The sequence below is a fragment of the Plectropomus leopardus genome, chromosome 15 (assembly GCF_008729295.1).
Source record: "Plectropomus leopardus isolate mb chromosome 15, YSFRI_Pleo_2.0, whole genome shotgun sequence".
In the NCBI taxonomy this organism is placed as follows: Eukaryota; Metazoa; Chordata; class Actinopteri; order Perciformes; family Serranidae; genus Plectropomus; species Plectropomus leopardus.
In genome coordinates this window covers 11391066-11415154 of record NC_056477.1, presented here as the reverse complement: position 1 = coordinate 11415154, position 24089 = coordinate 11391066, and the positions used below count along the sequence as shown (strand labels likewise).

Here is a 24089-nt window from a genome sequence, read left to right as displayed (position 1 = left end):
AAACCCCTAAAATGACATGAGCCGAGGGGGAAATAAGCCACAAAACCAATTGAGCCCAAAACACTTAATACTGAAACACGAGAACTGCTGTTTCACCACGACATAAATCAATAACATAAATGAGTCATTATGAATTTGTAAAACCGAAAGAAAAATAAGGTCCGCTACTCTTAACTTATCATTCACATCCATGGCAGAGCATTAACAGCCAGCAGCATTTGCAGCCCTCTAGTTTAATGTTACTGTCAAGCACACAACATCTCCTGAATGACATAAAATCACATTCTCAATATATGCTAGGGTAACTGGCAAATACTTAAGTTGATTTGATAAAGCAGTGATCTGGCATAAAACCTCAAGTTAACAGCAAAACTGTGCTTCAAGCTCGAGGCATGTATGTGAGGCTGACAACTGACATAAGTCAGTGAACAGAGTTTCTGAATGGTGGCAGCAGGAGCAAGGAGCATAGCACAAACACAATTATTATTCCAAAAAGGTGTCCTGAAGCAAATGATCAGACTTTTGGCAGGCGAGCTTGCTCATGAAAAAATACTGTACATAACTAGCAGTTGCAAATGTTGGCAAGAGTTAGCAATAAGCTGTGAAGCAGAAGGGTTAGCGCAACAAAAAAAGTTCCCATTCATTTTCTCCATAAACAATGTAGCTCACAGATGGAGCACCTGTAAAGCTTGGATGGACATGAAAGTCTCCAGGTTGAAGCATTAATACAAAAAATTAACAATATTTTATTAAACATTTGGTTTTTTTATTCTAAGAGACACCAGGACCAGTGGCTATCTTGGCTGACAGTACTGTCTTTCAAAGGCTGTAGCAGACTGAGTTTAAAGTTGGTTGGTACCAACAATGTCCTGCTCGCATGCCCAGATGGTGGTAAACAGCACTCCAGAGTTGAGCTAAATTTTGGCGAGGGAAAACTGGCATGGCCATTTTTGCAGGGGTCTGTTGACTTTTCAGTTCGAGATATCTGAGGGAAAATATTTTTTTTGAGTACCCACAAGTCTCCAGTTTACAGACACCTCATATTATTCCCATGGAGTTTAGAGCAAAAACCATGCAGTTTCTTTGCATGCATGATGGGTGTGTCATCTTTGCCTGTTGTATTTGAATATCTCTGCATGCTGGGCTGCCTAAACAGTCTTAGAGTTGAAAAAGCTGAGACTGTTGTAGATTCAATGTAAGATGACGTCAGCCCACACTGTATGAATCTAACTGTATAAATGACCTATTTGACCTGTAGGATAATCGCAACCTCTTCAAACTTGGGCATTTAGAGGATGTTTAGTGTTCCTATGTATATTGATAGTAAAGACGTGTTTCAGTATTTTCCACATCAGAAGTATCGTTAAACTGAAATTTCCTCATCTTTGTTTTTTACACAATTTATAGCATTCATTTTTCTATGGTTAAACTCAAGGTCTTGGTAACCTAATATGGTATTTTGGAATTAGGCAGGTTTTTTATGAACCTTTGAGAGATTAAAAAAATGCTCAAATTTGGCAGCAAATCTATGTAACAAATGGTACTAACCCAAAAACTGCTGCAACAACTTTTGAGACATTGCTGAGCATGTGAATCACCACCCTTTACTTCCATCACAATGTTCTAAACATTTTAAGCTTTAAAGTCGGAAAAGGCACCTTACCAAAACACAGTTTTTATTACAGATGTATGACTAGAAAAACTTGACACATAGTGCTAAACTTTATCTCAAAGTAATCTTCAGATCCCCAGTTTTCAGCTGATGTACCTCACTTGTTTGTGGCATATGATGTTTACCTGAAGGTAGAAGAAACATCCAAACAGAGAGCTTAAAATTCTGTTGCATGTTGCAAAGTTGCAATAATTACAAGAATCTTGTGTTGCCGTGTTACGCAACAGTGAGGTTTAAAGAAACATTTGAAATGGGAATGGAAACAACAATAACAATTTATGTGACTACAAGTGTCTTCACATATACCGTATAATTGGAGACTTTGACTTGTAAAAGAAATATGATCCTTTTTTATCTTTGTTGTGTAGGGGTTTTGTTTAATGTTTTACTTTTGGTGCATTTAACCTTGCGCACTGATAAATATTGTGCTATAAATTTTGTATTTTGTGTTCAGATTTTGGATCTATGTCTATAATAAATTCTGATAATATGTTACACATGTGTAAAGTTAGTGGAATAATAGATTAACTTCCTCCTCTAGATAACACAGTAACACTGATTTTTTTTGTCCTTTTTCTTTTTTCAGGAAATATGGTGAGTAAAGAGGACACCAAATGCGTTGTTCTCTCAAATTCAGATGAATCAGATTCAGAGACAGGCCCATCACACAGTCTCGATACACAGTCTGGACCAGAATCAGGCAAGCAGCAGGTAAAGAAGAGAAACAAGGCTTTACAAGTGCGTTTTAAGGATATCTGTGATGCTCAAAATGAGTACCGGGGAAAACGCTCCAGATCCATTTCCTGCAAAGTAACGCACAGAAAGTACATGACCATGCCTGCCAGACGCTCTATTCCAAACGTCACCAAGAGTACGGGTGTCCAGACCTCGCCGGACCTCACTAAGCGATACAAGACTTTTCCTTTTGAGAGGAAAAAGGGACATACATTTAAACATACTGCTTTGGTGGAAGATTATAAAGGACAAAACAATGGTTTTTTGAGTGACATAAAGACAGGAGGGGAGGATGGACAACCTGTCGGGGAGCCCTCTAATTATAAGGGCAAAATTGTGGGCCAGACAAAAGCATTGCTTCACCACACTGATGACAGCAGTGATACAGAGGATTTGCTTTCGAGTGCCAACTGTTTGGATGGACCCTCTTGTCCAGACTCTTCACATTTCTCGGAAGAGTGCCATCCGAGCAGCCCTCCTTCCAAAAGGGAAACAGAGTACCAGGTTTGTGGGACAAGGACCAAACACAAAGGATTACCCAAAGAAGACATGGAGGCTGGCTCTTCCTCAAAGCGCCAGCTGGCTAACTCAGAGTTTTCACAGGACAAGTCAAAGGGCATGGGGCCTGTTGCGTGGAACTCTTTGACACAGGTGGAGTCTTTAGGAAGCCCCTCTGTGAGCTGTAAACGGAAAAAGGGCACACAGCTAAACGAACAGCAGTCACAGACACTTCCTCATAGTGCCAAATGTTCTGTGCAGTCACAAGGGCAGTGTCGGACAAGGCATGTGTCAGCCTCCTCTAAACTCCAGCAAACAGTTGGGGGGGACGAGGGCTTTCCTCCAAGAGACACAGGGGCCCCCGGCATAGGGAGCAGCCAGCAGATAATGCCCTTATCTGGAGACAAGGATATCAAAGCACAGCTTCAGGCCATGGAGAGCCTCATCAACTCGAGCCAGGAGACCATCAAGGTCCTACTTGGAGTTATTCAGGAGCTGGAGAAAGGTGAAGCGCAGAGAGAAGGGTGAGTAGAGTAAGCTTAAAAGTGCAGTGACTTGTATACATACAACCAAATATACTTTGTACGCATGTATGCACATTTTACTATATGATATCAGAAAAAAAGCTATGTTAAAGGGTAATTCAAGTGTGTTACAACTTGAGTCTCATTGCTTTGGCTATTATTCGTATGGGTCATGATAACATTGTACTCACCAAAGTATGGATGTTTACAACAGGCAGTTTTTGGTAATTAATTTATGGCACAATTTAGATTTCTCCTCCAGATTAATTCAGCTGTAAGGTTTGTTTAAAACATGTATTGTTGTCTGACTGCTGGTGTTTCTACCAGCTCAGTCGCATGAAGAAAATGTATGTATTGTACGTTTCTGCAAACCACAGATATGTACCGCTTGTATGTTTCATACCTTTGATATCAACATTTCAAAGTGACCTAGTTTAGATTGCATGATTTCCCATCAGGAGAGAAATTATGGTGGATGGCATGAGACCTAGGTGAGATGGTTGCCAATCAGTAGAACAATGTGGCATTGAAAGCATGTATTTTTTAACAAAATGTCATGGCATTTACATTGGTGTTTGTGGCAACAAAAGCAGACATTTTTAAAGATGCATATGGAACATTTACATCTGTAGTTCTGATGACAAAAGTGGGTATTGTTTAAGGAGACATCAACAATAACGATGGCCTTAACAACAAAAATGAAACCTACATTTTAAATGAAAGGAATTATCCTTTTGCAAGAATCTGCAGCGAGGATCTCAACTCTGTGAGGCTCTACTTAGACGTAGTGGTTCTTGGAGCTTAATACTCACATCAGAGTGCAAACTTGCTCACAATGACAACGGGAATGGCATTAGTTTTGCAGGTATTTATATGTAAACAGGAGTATTGGACAAACAGAAATTTCGACCTCATGATGGCGTTGGATAAAAGGTCAGGGGATCAGAGATTTAGAGTTAATTCATCCTGTATATCATGAATGACTGCAGAGAATTTCTGATATTTGTTAGAAACTTTATAAAAACCCCAGAGTCAACTTCATGGTGGCGCTTGAAGAAGCATAAAAGGATCACAAACGTCATCAGGTTTTCTCCTCTGGGTACCATGAGCTCTTCAGATACACAGCACAAAACATGTTAGTACTCTCTCTTTGTGTGAATGTAATGCAGCAAGTGCACCTCCAGTGATTCTTTATATGTCATGTTTCATTAGAGATGTACCTATAAAGGAGAAAATGCATTAACAAGCTTCATAAAGTCCTCAAGCCATGTCCACATCCAGACTCACACACAGCACAATTGTAGGAATCAATGTTCTTCATCTCTAAAACCCATAGCAACACAAAGCAAATTGTATTTAAGTCTTATCCATATCTAGTGGAGAACAAGGCACCCTAGTGTGGCTCTGTGGAACTTGGTTTTAAAGGCCCAATTAGTGCAGCCTCATAACGCTTTGCCTTTCATCTCCACGAAACTGTGCCTGCTATAGTGCCTTCACTGTGTTGTGTTCCTTCTGCGTTATTAGAGAGGTGCAGTTACAGGATGCAGAGCTTGCCTTCCACAGTATGGTCCCAATACTTGTCCCCTTTTTTTGCATGGCTGGACAGACAGATAACCTTCTTTAAAGCCACACTTTGAGATGAATACAACTAAAAGCCTCTCTTTTCACACCAGGAATAAATGCATGATGTCCAGTGATTCTTTTAAGTCACTGCTTTTTTCAGTACATGCAGTGACAGAATGATAGTCTATTGGTCCAGCAAGGATGTAGGCGCAATGGGTCTCATTCATGAAATGTTTGTAAATCTGTGAGGAGATGTATATATAACATACTTACGAAAATCCTACACAGACTCGGATTTGTTTGGGCTCAGGCTCAGTATTTTCGGCTGTATGATGATCTCGCAAATCGCTCTACATCCTGACAGCCATCACAGATCTTTTTTTCTGCTAATTGACAACTAATTTAGCTAAATGCGTAAAGCTATATTTCCACTCTTTTGTCATGTTTAAATTACAATTAATTAAAAATGTATTTTCTTAAAATCACAAGCAATATTTATTGGCATCCTTTATTTAAGCAAGCACTGTGAGTGGTCAGAGGCAGGTGTAGATTTTGGTAGTACCAACAAAAAGATAGGAGTTATTAAGATATTGATGAATGCCAGAAAGCGCGTAAATGTCTCTCTGTGAACACTTTACACACAAACCCAATGTCTGTAACACAGCTATTTATACATAGGCATTACAAAACATCCCACTTCTCCATTGTTTTGGATTTTACTTGCTGTCCCTCATTTGTTTACAAATATTTTCCATAAAAGCACAACAGGAACTTAAAATAATGCACACACTTGTCAGCTGTTTCACATCTCCTTAAGTCTGATGAAGTCATAGGAGATGTTGGAGAGATATCAATGACATTCTGCAAAAAAGGAACTACAAATTGTATTTGCTTGTCATCTGTTTCACATCTCTTCAGGTTTTCCAAGTAGATTTAAGCAGAAGTGAGTCACTGACGCTTGACGTTAAGCACTGATGAATTTACGGCTGTTCTTGTGTCTTTACTCAATCACAGCCTAATTGGATATTTCTAACCCTGACCAGCTTTACTACACTATGTAAACTGTAGTATTCAAGGTTTTTATTTAAAGTGATTGCTAGACAGACACACACAGATACACACAAAATATTAGTCTGTTGCGTTTCCTCATATTTCATAATAACAGTTCATACATTGATATGGTTGAGGCACAACTACTCAAGGTTATACTGTACTGATAAAATTGCCACAATACTGTTAAAATTATGTGCATAAATGAAGGTCTTTACCCATGCTATACACAATGCTGCACCATAGAGTCACAAAATGATGCCTTCTGTATGTAAAGCATGTGTATGACACAGGATGACATACAGTATTTATTTAATATTTGAAGCCTAGCATGCAGCGTGAGACACTGTGTTCTGATCTGACTGCACTTTTTGCTCACAGGTTATCCGTAAGAAAACACAAAATAGCGTGCAGTTTTCAGGCAGGCAGAGCAGCAGGCACGTAGGCAGGGGGTGTGGACAGTAAAACTGGAATGACGAGGGCAGGACATATCCCAGGACAGCTGACGTGGGCAAACAACACAGCAGTGAATCTGTGCCAACAAACAGTCAGCTTAGAGAACGACTTTCCGAGGTGCAGTTATTTTTTTTTTCCCATGAAGCATCTATGAAATCATCATCTGTGACATTCTGTGCTTTTTAATACAGTGACACTATATCAGGTCATGAGCATTTTACCCTGAATGTGAAAAGGAAGTGTTTTTTTTTTTTTTTTGTGCCGAGTACAAGCGGTGATTATGAATTTAGGTTAATACCCTTTGATTATTAGAGCGAAGCTCTTTAAATTACAAGGATGTACATGAAAAGCTGGGCCGCAGCGCAGCACTCGTGTGGACCTTGTCTGTGCCGTGAGTTACTGTCCTTGCTCACAGCTGTTCAGAGAGACTTCATTTGGGAACAGGGCAGAGCGGATGAACTTGTTGACCTTGAGCTCCCATCATCGTTTTCGATCCACGCGCTTCTCTGTCTCTCCCAATGAGGTCACCTCTCATGTCATAGTGAGCAGTTGAGGTCCAACCCCTCCACATGTCATCCAACACGGTGAAGGGCTGCTGTGACAGCAAGCAATTACATGTGCAGCTCTAACGCAGCCCCTCCTATCATCCCCCAACACTGCAGCCTGCCACTGCATGCAGTGACTTATGGCGTAAATAACAATATGCAGACCTGCATGCTTATGTCATAAAGAAATATGAATGGAAAACTGCCGATATGGAAGACGACGACTGTTAAAACAAAGCTATTGTATATTTAGCATTTTATCCTTGACATATGTACACATAAGCCTCTGTGTTGCCTACAGAGATGGCTTAAGTTAGTCCTTTGTAGAGATTTTTCAACATAACAAATTACAGCTCTTATACAGTGAAGACAACAAACCCTCAGGGCTGTGTACCTATGCCATAAACAGAGCACATACAATTTGTCTTGTTGATTGCTTTGTTTGGATCCTTGATGTTCATTATGTCCGCAGCCAATTGAGTTTCATGAGAAATAAAAAAAGATATACAGTATAGCTGACAATGTAAAGGTATTGATTTTTCATTACACATGATTCATGCAGCATTTAGTTGCAACTTACTTCCTATTTCCCTTTAGAATAGAGACAGAACACATTTTAAAACTCTGTCGTGGCAAAGCGAGGTAATCCCGTTATGTAAAATCAGCAAGTCTGCACAGTTGATTAACCAAATCTGAGAGAACTGCAGGATCAGAGCCCCTGCTGCATTCTCAACTGTTGGGAATAAACAACACTAGGGTAAAAAAAACAACAGCAAAAAAACCAAAACAAGCTGAACAAATTTTGTCTGATACCTGATGCCCACAGGTGTTGAAATATGGAAGCTCGAGCCTGTCACTGGAGATCACATATATCTCTTCATCTCTCTGTTCACAGGCTCACCTACCGAACAGGACAAGACACAGCAAATTGTGACACTTGTCGAAACAGCGCGTGCATCATTTACAGGTGGGTCCTTTTCATAGCCAGTGTGCCAATAATGCTGCATTAAATGCTGTTTTCTCTATGATAATTTGATTTGGTGTGAAAAGGAGATGTTTAGAGGTGATGGTGCAGTGAAGAAAATGAAAAAGGAAATGTATGCATTACATTCAAAGTGATCTGACAAAGGCAAGAAAAATGTTAGAGGCATCAGGAATATTGCAAGAATAGCTACCGTGCACAGTATATTGGGTGTTGCAGGAGCGCATGTTTTTCTACGATGGATGATAAACTAGATAATACCTCCAGTATCATTTGCAAGGGTTTCTAGAGGATGTGCAGCCTCATTGTTATGAATTAGTAATCATACACTGCAATGGGAAGTGAATTAGACAGTTGACCCTGTCACAGACAGTATAAGGACCTAGAATTTTATAACGTCCCATAAAACGTGTCAGGTTCTTTTTTAGAAACAAAGACTGGATATTTTCATTTCCTGTTTGTTATTTTTAAGAGATGCTGTATTTCTGTCAAAATACACAGCGCAGTTCTGTGTGTTATAGGTGTTCTGATATGTTCAGAGCTAAAAAAAAAAAAAAAAAAAAAGATTCAGAAGCAGGTGGGAAATTCACTCAAGCTGTAACCTCGTGTCATTTGCCATTTCAGTCCAAAAGCCTCTACCGCTGAACCCGCTTGTTACCTTGTTCTCTAAAACAGGAAGCAGACAGCTGTTTGGAAAATACACTGCAGACGATGCACTTTGCACAGTGGGACTCCACGCAGGCCTGAATGAAAGTAGCTTAAAAACAAAACCACAAATTATAGATGTAAACTTTCCTTTTTGAATATGAGAGTTTGCTGCAGTAGGGGATGTTCTTCCCAACTTCTGCTTCTGTTTTCATACAATATACCGCACTATAATAGAGACAGCAGGACCATTCAGTCTTACTCTGCTGTTATTTTGGGTAATTTTGGATGAATTTCAGATAATTACAACACCTTGAATATTCTAAACACATTTGGACGCATACCAGTGAAAATTATACTGCCAAGAGAAACTGCCCTGTTCTGGACATGTTTTTCAAGATTTTTGCTTTACATAACATTTTCTACAAGATGCCTCCTCTCTCTTCTCCCTCGACGAGCGCATTGTTTCAAGCTGACCCAGATTGTGGTGTAAAACCATATTGGATCTTGAAAGCAGGATCTCCATTTCATATCAGATACAGGGGGATGAGAAATCATTGAGCTTCACAGATTTGTTCTTGTACAAGTGTCGCATGAAAAGTCATGTCAGACAAGTCCTGTACAGATAATCTGTCTTTCTCTGCAGAAGGAAAAAACAAGTTTAACTTAAAAATCATCACGTCTGCATTTTAATGATTTTAGAGTTTAAGGGTGTTGCTGAAATCTGATAAAATAAACAAAAAATAAAACCTACAACATAAAAACATAAAAGGAAAGTTCTCACATTAAAACAGCTGCCTCAGTGTCTGATAATAATAATAATATTAATGATACATTTATTTATATAGCACCTTTAAAAACAGTTTTCCATGTGCTTTAACTAACAAAGCAAAAGCAGAAATGGATTACATAATAGGCACTACGACAACTGAAAGCTAAACCGTCCCACTGAACACAAGCAAGATGAAACAAGGGTTCAAGTTAGGGTCAAAATAAAACAAGGCGACAAAAAGAATGCAAGATGCAGGATGCAAAATGTCAGTACCAAATAGTACAATCATAAATAAAAGGAAATAAAATAAATAAAGCATAAATAAATAAGTTAAATAAATAAAAAGACCACATTACATAAAAGCAAGTCTATAAAAAATGGCTTTTAAGAAGTGATTCAACAGGAGTCAGCAATGAAACATGCTGTCCAGGGGAACCTGCTCTTCTGCACCCAGCACTATAACATCACCTATAATGAAACATATTCTCCCGTTCATCTCCATGACTGTCACGTCCCCTTGACCGACTCCCATCAAAGTCATGGACCGCTTTGCTCTCAGCGTTTTTCAGCACCTTAATCCATGTCAAACCATTCTTTATGTCTGTCACTCTGTTCAGATGAAAGCTGTTATGGTATTTTCTTCAGTATTTTCCCCCAGTATCATTACTGGCATTGCAGAATTTGTTATTTTTGTCTTGAAATTAGCACTTAAAGTTCCTAGATTATGCTAATGATTAAGTAATGAAGACTCAAGAACAGGTGGCATTAATCATGTTGACTTGAAACATTGCAACGCTAAAGGAAAAAAAGGTGGGAAGTGGACACACCTAACATCACAATGCACTCTATATTGGATCTGGGCTGCACACTAATCAAGACCTACTGGATATGAACCCCCCAACTGACCCAGACATGAGCTGCTGGAGCAAGGCTAAACATTATTTCATGTTCCTCTCCTGAGCTTTGGTCTGATGTTGGTCTAAGTCGAAGCAAAAATATAAGCAAAAGGCTTTCCTTCATCAATATTTCTCCAAAACCACAGTGGAATAACAGAGACAGAGTGCTGCAGAGCGGCTTCTACTCTCAACAGTGCAAAACAGAGAGCAGCTGTGGAATGTAGTCAATAAAACTGGAAAACAGATTTAAGCCTCTACAGAATGAGCCTGAGTCACCATCAAAGAATAAGATTCAACAACCGAAGGCAAAAAAGGGAGATCACCTCGACTCAGCAAGAGCTGAAAAAACTGACTCAACACTCCTCAGTAATATACCACATCTCAGCAATGCCAACTTATTGGACCTGAATCTGATTCCATCCTCAGAGACACTGACAGGCGTCAGCAGGAACAATTTTGAGGCCTGTTGCTTTTACGCTGACCTGGTGTCTGACATGACTGAAAAGATCCTCCATATCTTGTCTGCCCACCGATCTGTGAAGACTCTCGTTGGACTAAATGATGTTTCACTTTAAAAAAACTGATGGAGTTCACCTATATAGAATGAAGCTCTTCACCTCCAACCTGTTCCTCCATGAGGCTGAAAAATAAAGCTAAAACAGAAGTGCCAAAAACTGCAGTAAATCAAAATGCCACTTGAGGCTGACTCAGAAACAGATTACAGCCTGGTACAAAAAAATTGTTTTTGTTTCTAAAGCTAACTTCAACAGTCATGACATCTGTACAGGGTGTTTTTTTTATATAGCTCACCTGTTTACATTTTATGTAGGCCCAAATTTCCTCATAATTAACTCTAAAATGCCTCGATTAGGCAAACTGATTAACATCAGTTTTGCAATGCTGCATTAAGACAGCTTTCATGAGCATTTAAACTTCTAAAACCTGAGAAAATGTGTTTATTTTCTTTCAAAAATACTGGAAAAAAGATATAAAAAAGAAGAGGGGAAGACATTTTCAAAGAAATGGGGAAAAATGTCAAGAAAACTTTTTAATTATTATGTTAGAGGAAAAGGCAGTTTAAGAGGCTTTAGAGGCTTTTCTTGTAATGTTTTAATAATTTCTTGTTAAGTTGCTCAAAGAAATTGAGCCAATTTGCTCAGATTTCAAAGGCTTTAAGGAATACTTTCCTGATTTTTAACCAGCTTTGTATTAAGACAATGTGAATGGTATGTGTTGACGAACTGTGGGAGACTTTCCTACATCTTACCAGTCTCTAGATATCCCTCCTCACCCCACATCGAAACTCCTCCAAATGACGAAATTTATGCAATTTGGAGAAGTTTTGATGGCTCTTTGGGCTGTTATTTAAATTAAAGGCTATACTTCTAAATTTTTGTATTGGCGGCAAAAGCCGCCAGCCGCCACCTCAGGGAGAATACAGCTGATCAAGAGACACACCCTCCCCTTTCTCACTTTCTTTCTCTCAAACTCATACTGAAATCCTATCAAGCAGTAAACTAGGCAGTGCTGATCGAATATAAATCTAGGTCATGTTACTGCACTGCCTAATTCTCGCCTAAAATGTTTTTAGAAACGTATTTTAATGCCCTGTATTGCTGTAATGGCAGAAGTTATTAAACAGGAAATAGGCGCTTTACTGCTTCCTGCACAATAAAATCCAAGTCCGAAAAAATGAGATCAAACGGTAAAACCAAGCAGCATTGATTAAATATAAACTATATAATAATATAACTATACAATATAAACTACGATTCTGTTACTGAGTTGTATATTTCTTGCCTCAAATAATTTCAAGGACATAATTCAGCTTACCATCAAACTGTAATATGAGATCCACGCAGCACCAATTTGAAAAGTATTTTGCCGGGTTACTCAATGGTGGAGTGGCAGCAGAGCTCCCAAAAGCAAAACTCGAAAAATTCTCGGAAAAACTCGAAAAATGATTATCCAGAGAATAAGACTACTGAAATGAGCGAAGAGAAGATGGGAAGATCGACAGGGATGCTGCCTCAGACCCACTGTATTTGCAGTTTTTATTGAACCTCTGGCACAGATGATTAGACAGAGCAGTGATTTAATGGGTATTCAAATAAGAAGACAGATGATGTAATTGTGTATCTTCAAGACCCAGATAGAACCTTCCCAAATTTATTGGCACTTCTAGAAGAATTTGGTCAATACTCAGGCTGTAAATTAAATGTAACAAAGACTCAAATTCTCTCTTTGCACCACTGCCTGAACAAAAAAAAGGGGAAAATATAAAGTTAATTGGAAGGCAAAAACAATTAAAGATCTGGGAGTGGTAATTGCAAAGGAACTCGACACAATGTTCAACATAAACTATGACCAAATTGATAATAATATTCAAAAAGATATCAGATGATGCTCAGCCCTGAATATGGACTTTGGCACAATTGAGGTGATTAAAGTGGATGTGTTGCCAAGACTCCTATACCTGTTTCAGTCCGTTCCCCATATGATCACAGAAACACAGTTTAGGACCTGAGACAAATGGATAACCAGATTTATTTGGGCTGGCAAAAGGCCAAGGGTCAAGTATACTACATTTGAACTAAACTAACTTAAGAAACTATTTTTTTGCTGCCTAGGGGAAATCCTTAGTATGTGCATCGTATCCCCTTTACTGTGCAAGATGGAAAGATAGAGAAAGTAATAAGTAAAGGAAATGTATTGTATCAAAATACCAATAATGAAGTCATTAATCAAAAAGTGACTATCTGGCACAAAATTGTAAAAGATTACAACATGGAAGGTGATGTTAGATTACTAGCCTGGCCTGCCCTGGACTCAGATTTCAAATCCGGAATGAATGATGGTGGATTCTGACAGTGGTGGGATAAGGGCCTAACGGCAGTATGCACAATGACTTTGGGTAACGAATTCATGAGTTTTGAGGAGCTACAGAAAGAATTTGTATTAGAAAATAAAAAAATCTTCAGGTATTTACAAATCAGAGATTATTATCAAAAAAAGTTAAAAAAAAATAAAATTAACAAGGGAGGGCAATGCAGTGATAAATGTCCTAATTAAAGCACATAAACAGGGCAAAAATAATTTCCAAACTATACCAGAGTTTTCAGAAACAGAAAGGGAATGATACTAATTATCTTAAAGCAAAATGGGAAAAAGATTTAGACACAGAAATATTACAGGAGGGTGGCGTTCTTGTGGGAGGCACAGCACTCAACCACATGCTCAAAGAGGTGGAGAGAATTTGGCTGGAAAAACCTGACTCGTTTCTTTTGTTATGCCTCACATCACAACAGCAGTGCTGGAGGCTGTTGTGGACACATGAACGGCAGTCATTCCCACATCCTTTGGACGTGTCCAAAAATCCAATAAATTTGGAAAAACATGTCTGGCATTAAGCAAGATTCTGGAATACCTATGGATGTTAAGGTCCTGTCCGATTACAAGGAACTGGTGCAAATCTGAACCACCAAGTCTCAGGCAATGGATTGACATAATCAAGGAGATCTTCATAATTGAAAGTATGACCTTTGCATTGAGGTTTAGAGTAGGCAGTTTCTTCAGAAAATCGGAGAAATGGACTTTTTATATTAGCGAAGAAATGGACGCTACCTCAGTGGATACCTATGGACAATGATGGACATTAGAAAGGTTGAACCAAGATTATTCTATGAAAAGTATTTGCATCTTTCTACTGCAGAGACGGACTGGTTTTATGTAAGGTTCGTCTTTACAGCGAAATACATCTTTAAGGGTGGGGCTGCTTGACAGGATGTCCCCGTAGTCTGTGAGTCAGATCCACCCCTAACTCCTCGAAACGGTAGACCACAAACCAATGGTTGACAGCACGGTAGCTATGTCCATTATTTATACAGTCTATTGGGGCAACACCAAATGAGAATGAATCTATGGTTGGCTGTTATACCCCTTTCCCACCAAAATTAGCGTGTACATGCAGGTTTTTCAAACACAGGTAAATCAGCCAATTATAAGCGATAGGCTTTATTCACATATATACAGAGTGTGCTCTCCTGTATTACAGCTAGAATAATGCAGTGTGCCACTGTGTGTATTTGTATCCCTATTGATCAGACAGGCCTTTCCTTTGATTTGTTTTTTAGGGGTTCAGCCACTACTGTAAGTAACTATGGCTTTCAGTATGAAGTCTTAAGCAGACTGGGTCTGTAAAAATATTTGTAGCTTTGTAAATAAATGGTCATGTAAGCCTGTGAAAACAGAGTGCATTTGGGTTTCAGCTAACATTATAGATATAACAGCAACATAATTTGTAAAACTAAAGCAATGAGCTCAGTGTGTAGAGGCGCAAAGAAAAGTCCAAAAGCCTATAGCTGAGTTTCTCTTTTTCGCCTCACTGATCTTATCTAGTGCCAACTCTGTACCTCTGTGAAGCAGCTTGGCTTAATTAACAAACTCTGAACAATTTCTGATGGCAAAAAGAAGTGCCCTCAGTCTGTTGTCACTAAACCAAAGCATGTGGTATGGTAATAAAAGCACATTGAAGACGCAGTCTGCGGAGTACTAATAAAGTGAAAGATTATCATTTCATCTGTGCTCTGTATCATTAAATGTTGTTTATTTCAAACCACTCGATTTGTTTTTAAGTGAAGGAATAGAGTCTTAGTTGGCAAGCAGGGTAGCGTTCCATCACAGTCCTATCTATGTCTGCCAAAGCAATTGTCATAAATATCTTAAATTCTGCAAATAGTGCTGTTTAATATTCTTCCAAGACTGAATGTTTTTTTACAGAGAATAAATAAAAGCATTTATTTGTTTATCTCTGCTTTTGATGTCAGATGCGCTTTTTAATGTCACATAAAGCTAACTCAGCTCATCATCACAAGCAACTCAGTTATTATAATAATCTGTTTACACAGTGAGTTAAACTGCTGATAGGCCAGCAATGATTACCCAGCTGGACAAACCCGTCTGTGACCCCCTTCCTGAGCACATTGAGGCAAATCAAAACCAAGAAGAGCAACTTGGGACCAAATGTGACCCCTCAAAGTTAGACAGCAACTTCAACTGTAACCAAGATTAGCGGCCCCTGAGATGCAGCCCTTAATTTCAGAGCAGTCCAGCATCTCAAGTACGTCCGATAAATTCAGGACTCGAGCAGTTGCTGAGCTCAGGTAGTCAATCTATGGGTCTTATCCAGACTTCAGCTCTCCCCTGGCAGTCTCCACCCACCCTCCTTACACTGCAGCATCTCATACATCACTGCAACAAATAGGGCATACATATAGCAAGTTAAAGAGAGAGAGGGGGGGGGGGTAGAGAGAGAGAGAGAGAGAGAGTGAATGTAAAGACGATAAATTAGGGGATTACTATAATGATACTGCCCATCACATCAGGTGGAAAAATGGGATCCCTTAATAAAGTGTCCCTTTACCCATATTGCAAAAGAAAATGTAATTTATCACATAACTCTGGTTTTATCAAGCAATACAAATGGTTTTGGACTGTTCTACCATTTTTAATTATTTCAACATTTTTCTGAGAAATCATGTTTTGTCCATAATTTTGGCATGGCAGACAGGTCTAAATGCTATACAATATCAGTGAGGCTTGGCCGCTGTTGCTGTGGACAAGTGGAATCTGAGTGGTAGCAAATTCAGAACGCTGGTACAGATGGGAACAAAAAATGGTACTTTAGTGTCTAAAATCACCCGCTGTTGACGCTAAATTTTAAAGTGAATTAATTTCACCTGCAGATTGCAGATCAGTTTTCTAATCTTTAGCTTCGACCCGCAGTTAGTGGCACATGTAAAAGATGTTGAGCTTGGTGATCATATGTTTCTTGTTGAATTACACCTTGTTAGTCTGATTTAACGTCCACTTTAAAGTTTTTATTTACAGAAGTTTGTACCTTCTACCTTTTTTCAAAGAACCAGATATTTTTTTACTGAGGTCCTAATCTTTTGTTTTTCTGATTATTTATTCAGGAGAGATTCATGCCCACCAAAGCAATAGAAGTGCTCCAACTGTGAGTCAAATAATAGTGTCAATGGGAAAATGAATGGGACTTTGCAAGTGCTATCAGCTCCGAATTTGCAGGCTTGTTTGCAATTAGCTTGCCAGTTTATAGCAGATCACAAACTAGCCATCCATATTGTCCCTACATCACCATACCCCTTGCATCATTATATTATTTCATTGTACTGTTTTATTTTTTTTTAATTTCTATTTACCTTTATTGTACTGAGATGCAGTCAGAAAGCATACATAAAAATAAAACAATTTTTTTTCTATTTTTTTAAATCATTAAATGAGCTTGATACATCATTTGGAGCAATAATCCAACAGCAAACAGCTATTTGCTATGCAACAATATAGTGGGGTAGTGGTGTCCTCACCAGAGAAAGAGGCCACAAGGAATGTATAAAGAAAACTGGATATAGTGTTGGATGTGGGGCCCAGAGCATTCCTATGAAAGTTTCTTAGTGGTGCATGAAGCCAAATATGTAAACTGCTGTTTATAAAATTATCCGTGTCAACACCACTGCAGTGTGTGGCCGTTAGAGCAGGCACACTCGAGGCAACTTCTAAGTTAGCGCTCTGCTAACTTGAAAATGGGATAAAATAATTTAATCATGCTGCTATCTAGACTTTACAAAACCAAATGGATAAAACTGTGATTCATTTTGGGAGGGTTGTGACAATGTAATCACTGATTTACAGGTGTCTCTTTTGCCATGTAAGTCAATATGTAAAAGTCGTTTTTGGGCCACATGGTATCGTATAATGTAATTCCACTATTTGGCCACTGTAAAAATTGGCTTCCACTTTTGGAAGCTTTTTTGCACTTGCTGGGGAATTGGAGGTCAAGCTATCTTTGCTGGTCTTGTAATCTGAGCTTCTCTGTTTTTTGTTGTGGTAGACGGTCCGGCAGCATGTGTATGTGAGTCCCTGTGTGCGTTTCCCACGGGCCAGCTAATTGCCTCCTCTCTACACTATGTTTATATGAAAGTCACCACTGATAACACCGTTGAGAATCACAGTTTTGTGTCGAGACATAGCTCCCAACCACCAGTTCCCCTCCAAGTTAACACCTTTAACTCTGTCAACTCTGTTGCCATTGCCAGCACTGTTTATGGAATTAGCAGTGTTAGTTGCCAGCGGCTGGCTCAGTCACCCCAATGTTGTGTGTAGACAACCTGAATCACACTCTGAATCACAGATATATTTTAGATATCATACATATCTCCTTTAATAATAGTAGTGGTCATAGTAAGCAACCAAAACATTCCACTCAAAGATGGAGACTGTATCACCATATCCGCCTTCTGCTCTCATATTCCCCTGTTGTACTTACCGACATGTGTAGTTCAAACAAGATTTACAAGAGCATCAGTTGCAAATTATGAGGCCTACCGCTGACTCAACCCAAAGTACAGCAGGAAGCCCAGTTTAACAAACACGCTCAGATGAAAGCATTAAAGGATTTCATTCCTGTCATGCTGTGTTGAATAAGAACCAGCATTTGAATCAAAGTATACAATGTAGTTGTTTCCAATTTGGAACTAACAATGACTTTGAAAAACAGTTAAGTTCAGGGAAAGGCAACTGCAAAGCAATATGATGAGACGCAAGGAGCTAATTAGCACTCGTATCCCACGCTGAGATGGCAGAGCAATGGTTGTTTTGGTGAACAATTGTCAAGATTGCCTATTCTGTTTTGTTCTCATTAATGAGATTGGGGTTTTTCTTTGAGCGTCTGTGAAGCATAGAGCTATGTAATAGACAACGACGGTGGCTTTTATATCTGATATACATGACAGGGGGAAGAGTTTCAGCATCTAATTTACATAACCTGTGGGAAGTTTCTGCTTCAACTGTTGCCTGTTGGTGGAGGAAACAACTGTCAGTCTCTGGTGATTCAATCTACTATGCTCCGTCATGTAGTTCTGAAGATGTTGCACTGTACCGGGCCTGAACTGCTCATCTTGTCAAGTGGTGAGTTTGAACTGTGAATGGCCAAAGGGGAAATCACGGGAGGAAAAATGAGTTTTAAGCTGAAAGGTGCCAGCAGCAGGAAGAACAGAGAATAGCAGCGAGCAGGTATACACTGCTGAATGAATAGAGTATGCTGTGCTAAAAAGACATCTCACAGCAGCAGAATCCCTCCCAGGAGCAACAATCATTGAATGGTGCTCAGCGCACCACGACCGCAGACAAACAAACGGCTCGCCACTGATCACAGCAACAGCTACTCACACTGCATAGCTAAAGAGATGATTAATCTGCTTTGCTGAATGCCCTAGAAAAGCCTCCCTGTTTCCAGCCGCTTCAATCTGTTTGTGTACAGAGATGATCTTAGATATAGGGCTTTTGTTTGCTGAAGCACCTGCTCCCCAGTGCCACCCGCATCGTACAGTGCTGCCTCTGGCTTCCCACCGAGGCATTTGTCCACAGCGTACAGTAATTGCAGTGATCTGCCAAGTGATTAATTGCTTAATAATTGCCAAGGCTATTCTGTGTGTTGCACTGTGCCGCTGTGATTCAGCTCTGCTTTCTGTCAAGTCAACATTCTTGAAACAGCAGCTGTAAAAGACACAAAGGTTCATTTTTTTACGCATATGAAACAAAAGATACAAATAGAGATAAAAGCTGGAGGAAGTCAAACAAAAGATAATATGAATAAGAGATGTAAAACAAGTGCATCACGTACTGCAAGAAACAGCAGTTCTGTCAAGATAAAGGCTTTTAGTCTACTCTAAAAACTTATCGTCAAGGATTCAGTGTGCACCTGCAAGTGTTAGCTCTTATTTGAAGTGGAAATAAGGAGAAAGTACATAGGAAAATGAAGAAGGCACTGTGCAAAAGAGAGCTTTTTGTTTTGATACAACAAACAAATCCCTTTTTTATATCAATACTTAGGGTTTCAAACAGCCACAAACCCATGCAGGCCCCAGTACTTTCTTCAATTGCTTTTCATTTAAAGGTTGTGTGTAGCATTTAGGGGGATATATTGGCATAAATTGAATATAATATAATATGTTTCCTTAAGTGTATAATCACCTGAAAATAGGAATCATTGTGTTGTCATTGCCATATAGACATATAGATATGAGCCGTTTCTATCTAAATAGGGAGCAGGTCCTCATCCACGGAGTCCGTTGTTTCCAACAGTAGCCTAGAACGGACAAACCAAGCAGTTGTAGCATCAGCCACAGGAGTTAGCAGCTCCTCCACAACAAGCACCATCGGAAAAACACAGATTTGTGATGAGAAATTGCTTTATTTAGTGTTTTACCAGTCTAGATCACTGGGTCTGTTTGATTTGGAGAGGAAGAGACCTCTGTGGATATTTCAGCTCCCAATGAAAACCTCCTGAATGTCTGAATCCTAAATTATTAAGTTAAGACAGAAAAGGTGAGCATACATTAGCAGCTGCTGGGCTGCGTCCCGTCTGCAACATGCTGCACAGTGTCAGAGAAAGCACAAAATGTCTCTTGCATCGGTTGTTGATGTTCTGGAATGCCCTCAATTTCTACCTGGTATGCATTGTATCATCAAAATACTATCAATAATAGTCTTTGTCAAAACAAACTTGTAAAACACCTCGTATTTGCATTTATTTTCTTGTGCAACAAAAGCACATGGTTAGATTAGAAAAAAACATCATGGTTTGGCACAACTTTCATACAGGAAACAAACAGTCCCCTCCAGGGTGTTTTGGACACACCACCTCCCCTCCAGCCTGGTCTTTATGGACTTTTCAACTTCTTGTATCACAGTGTTACCGGCAGTGTTTCAAACTGACGCTGTCTGGTGGTGTTTCAAACTGACAAGTTGGGAATGACAACCGTGAAACACTGATAACTAATGTGAAACTGCTTTACTCAGTGTTTGTTTTTACAGGTTTTAATCCCTGTGTCAATTTGTTTTGAAGAGGAAGAGACCTCTGTGAATAATTTGGCTCCCGCTTTAAACCTAGTAGTAGAAGTATACTAACTGGGAGAAGTTTCAGCTGATTGCAATCTGCAGTCCTCACCACTAGATGACACCATATCCCTCTAAATCTTACACACTGTTCCTTTAATTAAGCTTATTGATTAATGGGAAGTCCAAATCTGCCTAACTTCTATCCAGCCATCCATCTGCTTTCTCCCCTGAAGACTTTAATAGAGCTCTGTTCTCAATCGACACTTATCTTAAGGGTGAGGACAGTTCCCAGGATTCATTATGTCACTCTGAGTACAGCATATCCTTCAGCGAACTAATTACACTGCCCATCAAGGCTGTTACCCCATCAGGCCGAGCTTTGTACCCTAACGTCTATTTATGTGCCTGCAGACAAGGCAAGGAGCACATGTTTGACCTTGGCGTGTCAGATGTCATCTCATTCGGCAGCTTGAGTTCTCCCTTCCACCTTTAATCCTCCCGACTTTGAATGACAGGAATAAGCTTTGTAAGTCCTGTGCTTTTAAAAATGCAGTGCGTTAAGTAATGCCGGCGATGAGAGAAAAAATGAAATAAAATGAGGATGAATCAAAATTGCCCCAAACCCAAACTGCAACAGAACGTTTTATTATCAGGTACGGTTTGTTTAGGAGTGTCACTTTGGCAGGCACATAGCAGATGATTCATTCTCTTTTATTTCCACTTGGATGCTTTCAGAATTTATTGCATACCCCAGGAATAAATACATTAACAGAGCACTACAAATCAATAGCAATAAAGTGGAAGGAGATGGTGTATAATAATGCATTTATCCCTTGCTTGAATACAGGCAGTTAATCAGGGTCTGCTTGGCCTCTCAATGGTTTCATTTGGATGGGATTAAGCCCCACATTTCTCCCAGGCCTGAGAGATTTAATCGGAGAGAGAGTTCAACTATGGTGCCGGAACAAAATCAGACGATGACCAGCCTGGGATTATACTGGCGGATGTGGAAGTCTGATGTCAGGAGCAACCCACATTCTGGCTCTTTTTTTTTTTTTTTTGGATACAAATATAATCTATGCAGGAAAAGCCCTTTGACTGTGTGCATAAAATATGCAGAGATGATGCAAAGGAACTCTATTACTCGTCGGAGTCTCTGAAATGTGGATATGTGCCGCAAGAGATATGTGCTGCCAGGGTGTCTGTCAGTGCATTTGAACTGTTTGCCTCCCTCCCAGCCTCCATCTGGACATCAGTGGATTACTAATATAAAAAAATAAGTCAAAAACTGAGTCATGAATGCTTTAGTCACCCAAAAGATAAATCCTTAGTTAAAAAACCTACAGATGAATGCACTTGATTTTACTGTCAATCAAGAAATCTACAATTAAATCCCTGTTTTTAAACCATCGTCCTTTGATAAAAGTTCCTCTGGTGTCATTGGAGGACAAAAAAATGTCTGTGCCAAAACACCGCCATTAAAATATTAACACATTAATGTTATTTTCCACTTCTGCTGAGTTCAATCTTGTAACCAACTTCAGTCCTGATCACAACCACCAAATATTATTAATTTTTCAGAATTTTAACCTTTAAAATGCCAGTTTGTTTTACATAATGTCGCTGCTAATTATTTTCTGTTTACGAAATTCTAAATGGAATTTTCTGGGATGTGTCTATGATTAGCACCAAAATTCATTTTGACACATTTTATTGTTTGTGCAGTGAAATAAAAAACAAACAAACAAAAAAAACACTTTATACCTTAAAGGACAAAGATGTCCACACCAAAATCTACTCGCAAATATTCATTGATTTATAAAAATTTCAATCTTTTAAATTCCAGATTATTTACATAATGCCACAGTTATTTGTAATGATGAAAAAAATCAAAAATGTAATTATTTTCTTTATACGAAATACTGAGTGGAATTTGGATTGGGTCACTGTCTTGTACATGTTGATTTTGTTGCATTTTTATTTTTTGTGCAGTGATTAGTGATTATCAGATAAAAAACAAACTCTCATTTGATATACCAAAAAATAGTATATAATTATAGTAAATAATGATATCATTTTATTCTCATCATTTTACATTATTATTATTACTTTATATTTTATTTTTTGATTCTCTAAAGCAATACTTAACCGAATAGTTGAAATGTTCTAAAAGTCTACCTCTTATGCTTGTGTTACAGTGTTGAGCTGGACTTCAAGCTGCAGGAGGACAAGCTACAACCCCTGATTAAAAGACTTTGCCCCCTGGACAGCCAACAATGCCCCGCTCTGCCTTACTCCAATGAAGTGTTCACCTCCACCCCAAAACGCAAGTCCAAGACAGAGTCCAAAAAGCATGCTCGTTGGAAACTCTGGTTCCTTTGAATAAAACATGAAGGCTTTGGAAACAGCCTTTTTGTTGGGCACATTAATACCCCTGTTAATCTCGAAATGGATGAGGGAATATTCAGAGGGAGTAATCAACATATGAGGAAGGATAACGGCAGAAACCGGTTCATTTGGGGTTCTGAGTTGAGACTGCACATTAAGTCAGCCCGGGGACAGCAGAGACAAAAAAAACATTTTAAATTCTCTCAAACCTTTTTCTGGCATGTTTCGCTGAAGAGGAGAGTCACACACCTGCGAACACAAGGTGAGCTTTTGGATACATTTCTGTTTCTTAGCTGTGTAAAGATGGATGTTATATATATTCTGGCCCCTCTGACTTTATATTTATGTCTTTTTATTGCCTTCTTCAATGCAATGCACTTGTGGTCTTTTCCCCTTAGAGCATATTGCTTGGCAACAAGAGGAGGCGCCATGTGGAGGGCCTTTTATGAGCGAAGCTATAATCTTTGAATGGACATCAGCCCCACCTCCGGCAAAGCACAAACATTTGACTATTGAGAGGAACAAGCGTAAAAGACTGAAACACAGTACAGTACATGGCAATGTGTCAGCGCTGTTCTTATAACCCCCGTCTCTTCTTTCCTCTTTCTCCTTATCTGGTAACATCCTGCCCAGATTGTCTGTCCGACTGAAAGTCTGCCTGCCTTTGTTAATAACACCTGTCTCCTCCCTCTCTTTGTAACTCTGTCCCTTTATCTCTCTGTCTTTCTGTCTGTCTTTCTTGCCATTTAGCTCACTGTGCAACCAACAGACTAGCCAGCCGACTTTGCCTCAGTCATCTTCTCCTTTTCCGTTGGCTACACTGAGTCATAATGTTCAGAATCTATATTTTAGAATATCTGCATTTTTTTTGCAAAGTACTGTGAAATGAAATTTTAAAACACACGTTTGGGGCCCCTCCTCTTGAGGCAGGTACAATTGTTAAAAATGCAGAAGTCTTCTGGTTAAGGTCAGATTTTTTTAACAACATATATAATGTTTTGACTACTTCCAAGGCAGAATATTTTCTATGATAACTTAAAAAGTGTTTGTTTTCTGTTTTTTTTTTTTAACAAAAAGTAAAGGCTATTTTGACATTTCTCTTCGAGTCTGTTAAGAGTTTGCCTTCCCTCTCAGTCACTACGTGTCACAGCAGCTCTGATGTGAAGTCTTGAACCTAATCTACTTCTAAGTAATTTGCTTCATGCCCACTTAGCTGACACTTGAAGTGTTGTTTTGTAATATTAATTTATCTTGCCATTCAACTGCAAGTTCCATCTTGTAAACTAAAACAAGTTACAGGACACCAAACATCTGTTTACCAACCCACACAAACAACTGTGCACTGAACTTGCAAGAGTAGAAGGGCTATATACAGTGCTGATGGAGTATGGTAGCAACCTTACAGCAGAGAAGACTTGTAGCCACCAGCTTTGGTTAAGTACAAA

At 39.1% G+C, this 24089-nt stretch overlaps 1 protein-coding gene across 1 annotated transcript; it reads left to right on the top strand.

Moving 5' to 3' along the window:
- Positions 1–2263: 2263 nt before the first annotated feature.
- insyn2ab (inhibitory synaptic factor 2Ab) lies at positions 2264–22848 on the top strand. Its single transcript, XM_042502859.1, has 3 exons — positions 2264–3429; positions 7939–8010; positions 22455–22848. The coding sequence occupies exons 1-3, from the start codon at positions 2264–2266 to the stop codon at positions 22636–22638; spliced, it is 1422 nt and encodes a 473-aa protein (XP_042358793.1). The 3' UTR covers positions 22639–22848.
- Positions 22849–24089: the final 1241 nt, after the last annotated feature.

What these genes read in the sequence shown, in the direction of transcription:
- insyn2ab (XM_042502859.1), top strand. Translation starts at nt 2,264, where the DNA reads ATGGTGAGTAAAGAGGACACCAAATGCGTTGTTCTCTCAAATTCAGAT. An exon ending in GGTGAAGCGCAGAGAGAAGG is followed by an intron (nt 3,430 to 7,938) that starts GTGAGTAGAGTA and finishes CTCTGTTCACAG; the next exon opens with GCTCACCTACCGAACAGGAC. An exon ending in AGCGCGTGCATCATTTACAG is followed by an intron (nt 8,011 to 22,454) that starts GTGGGTCCTTTT and finishes CTTGTGTTACAG; the next exon opens with TGTTGAGCTGGACTTCAAGC.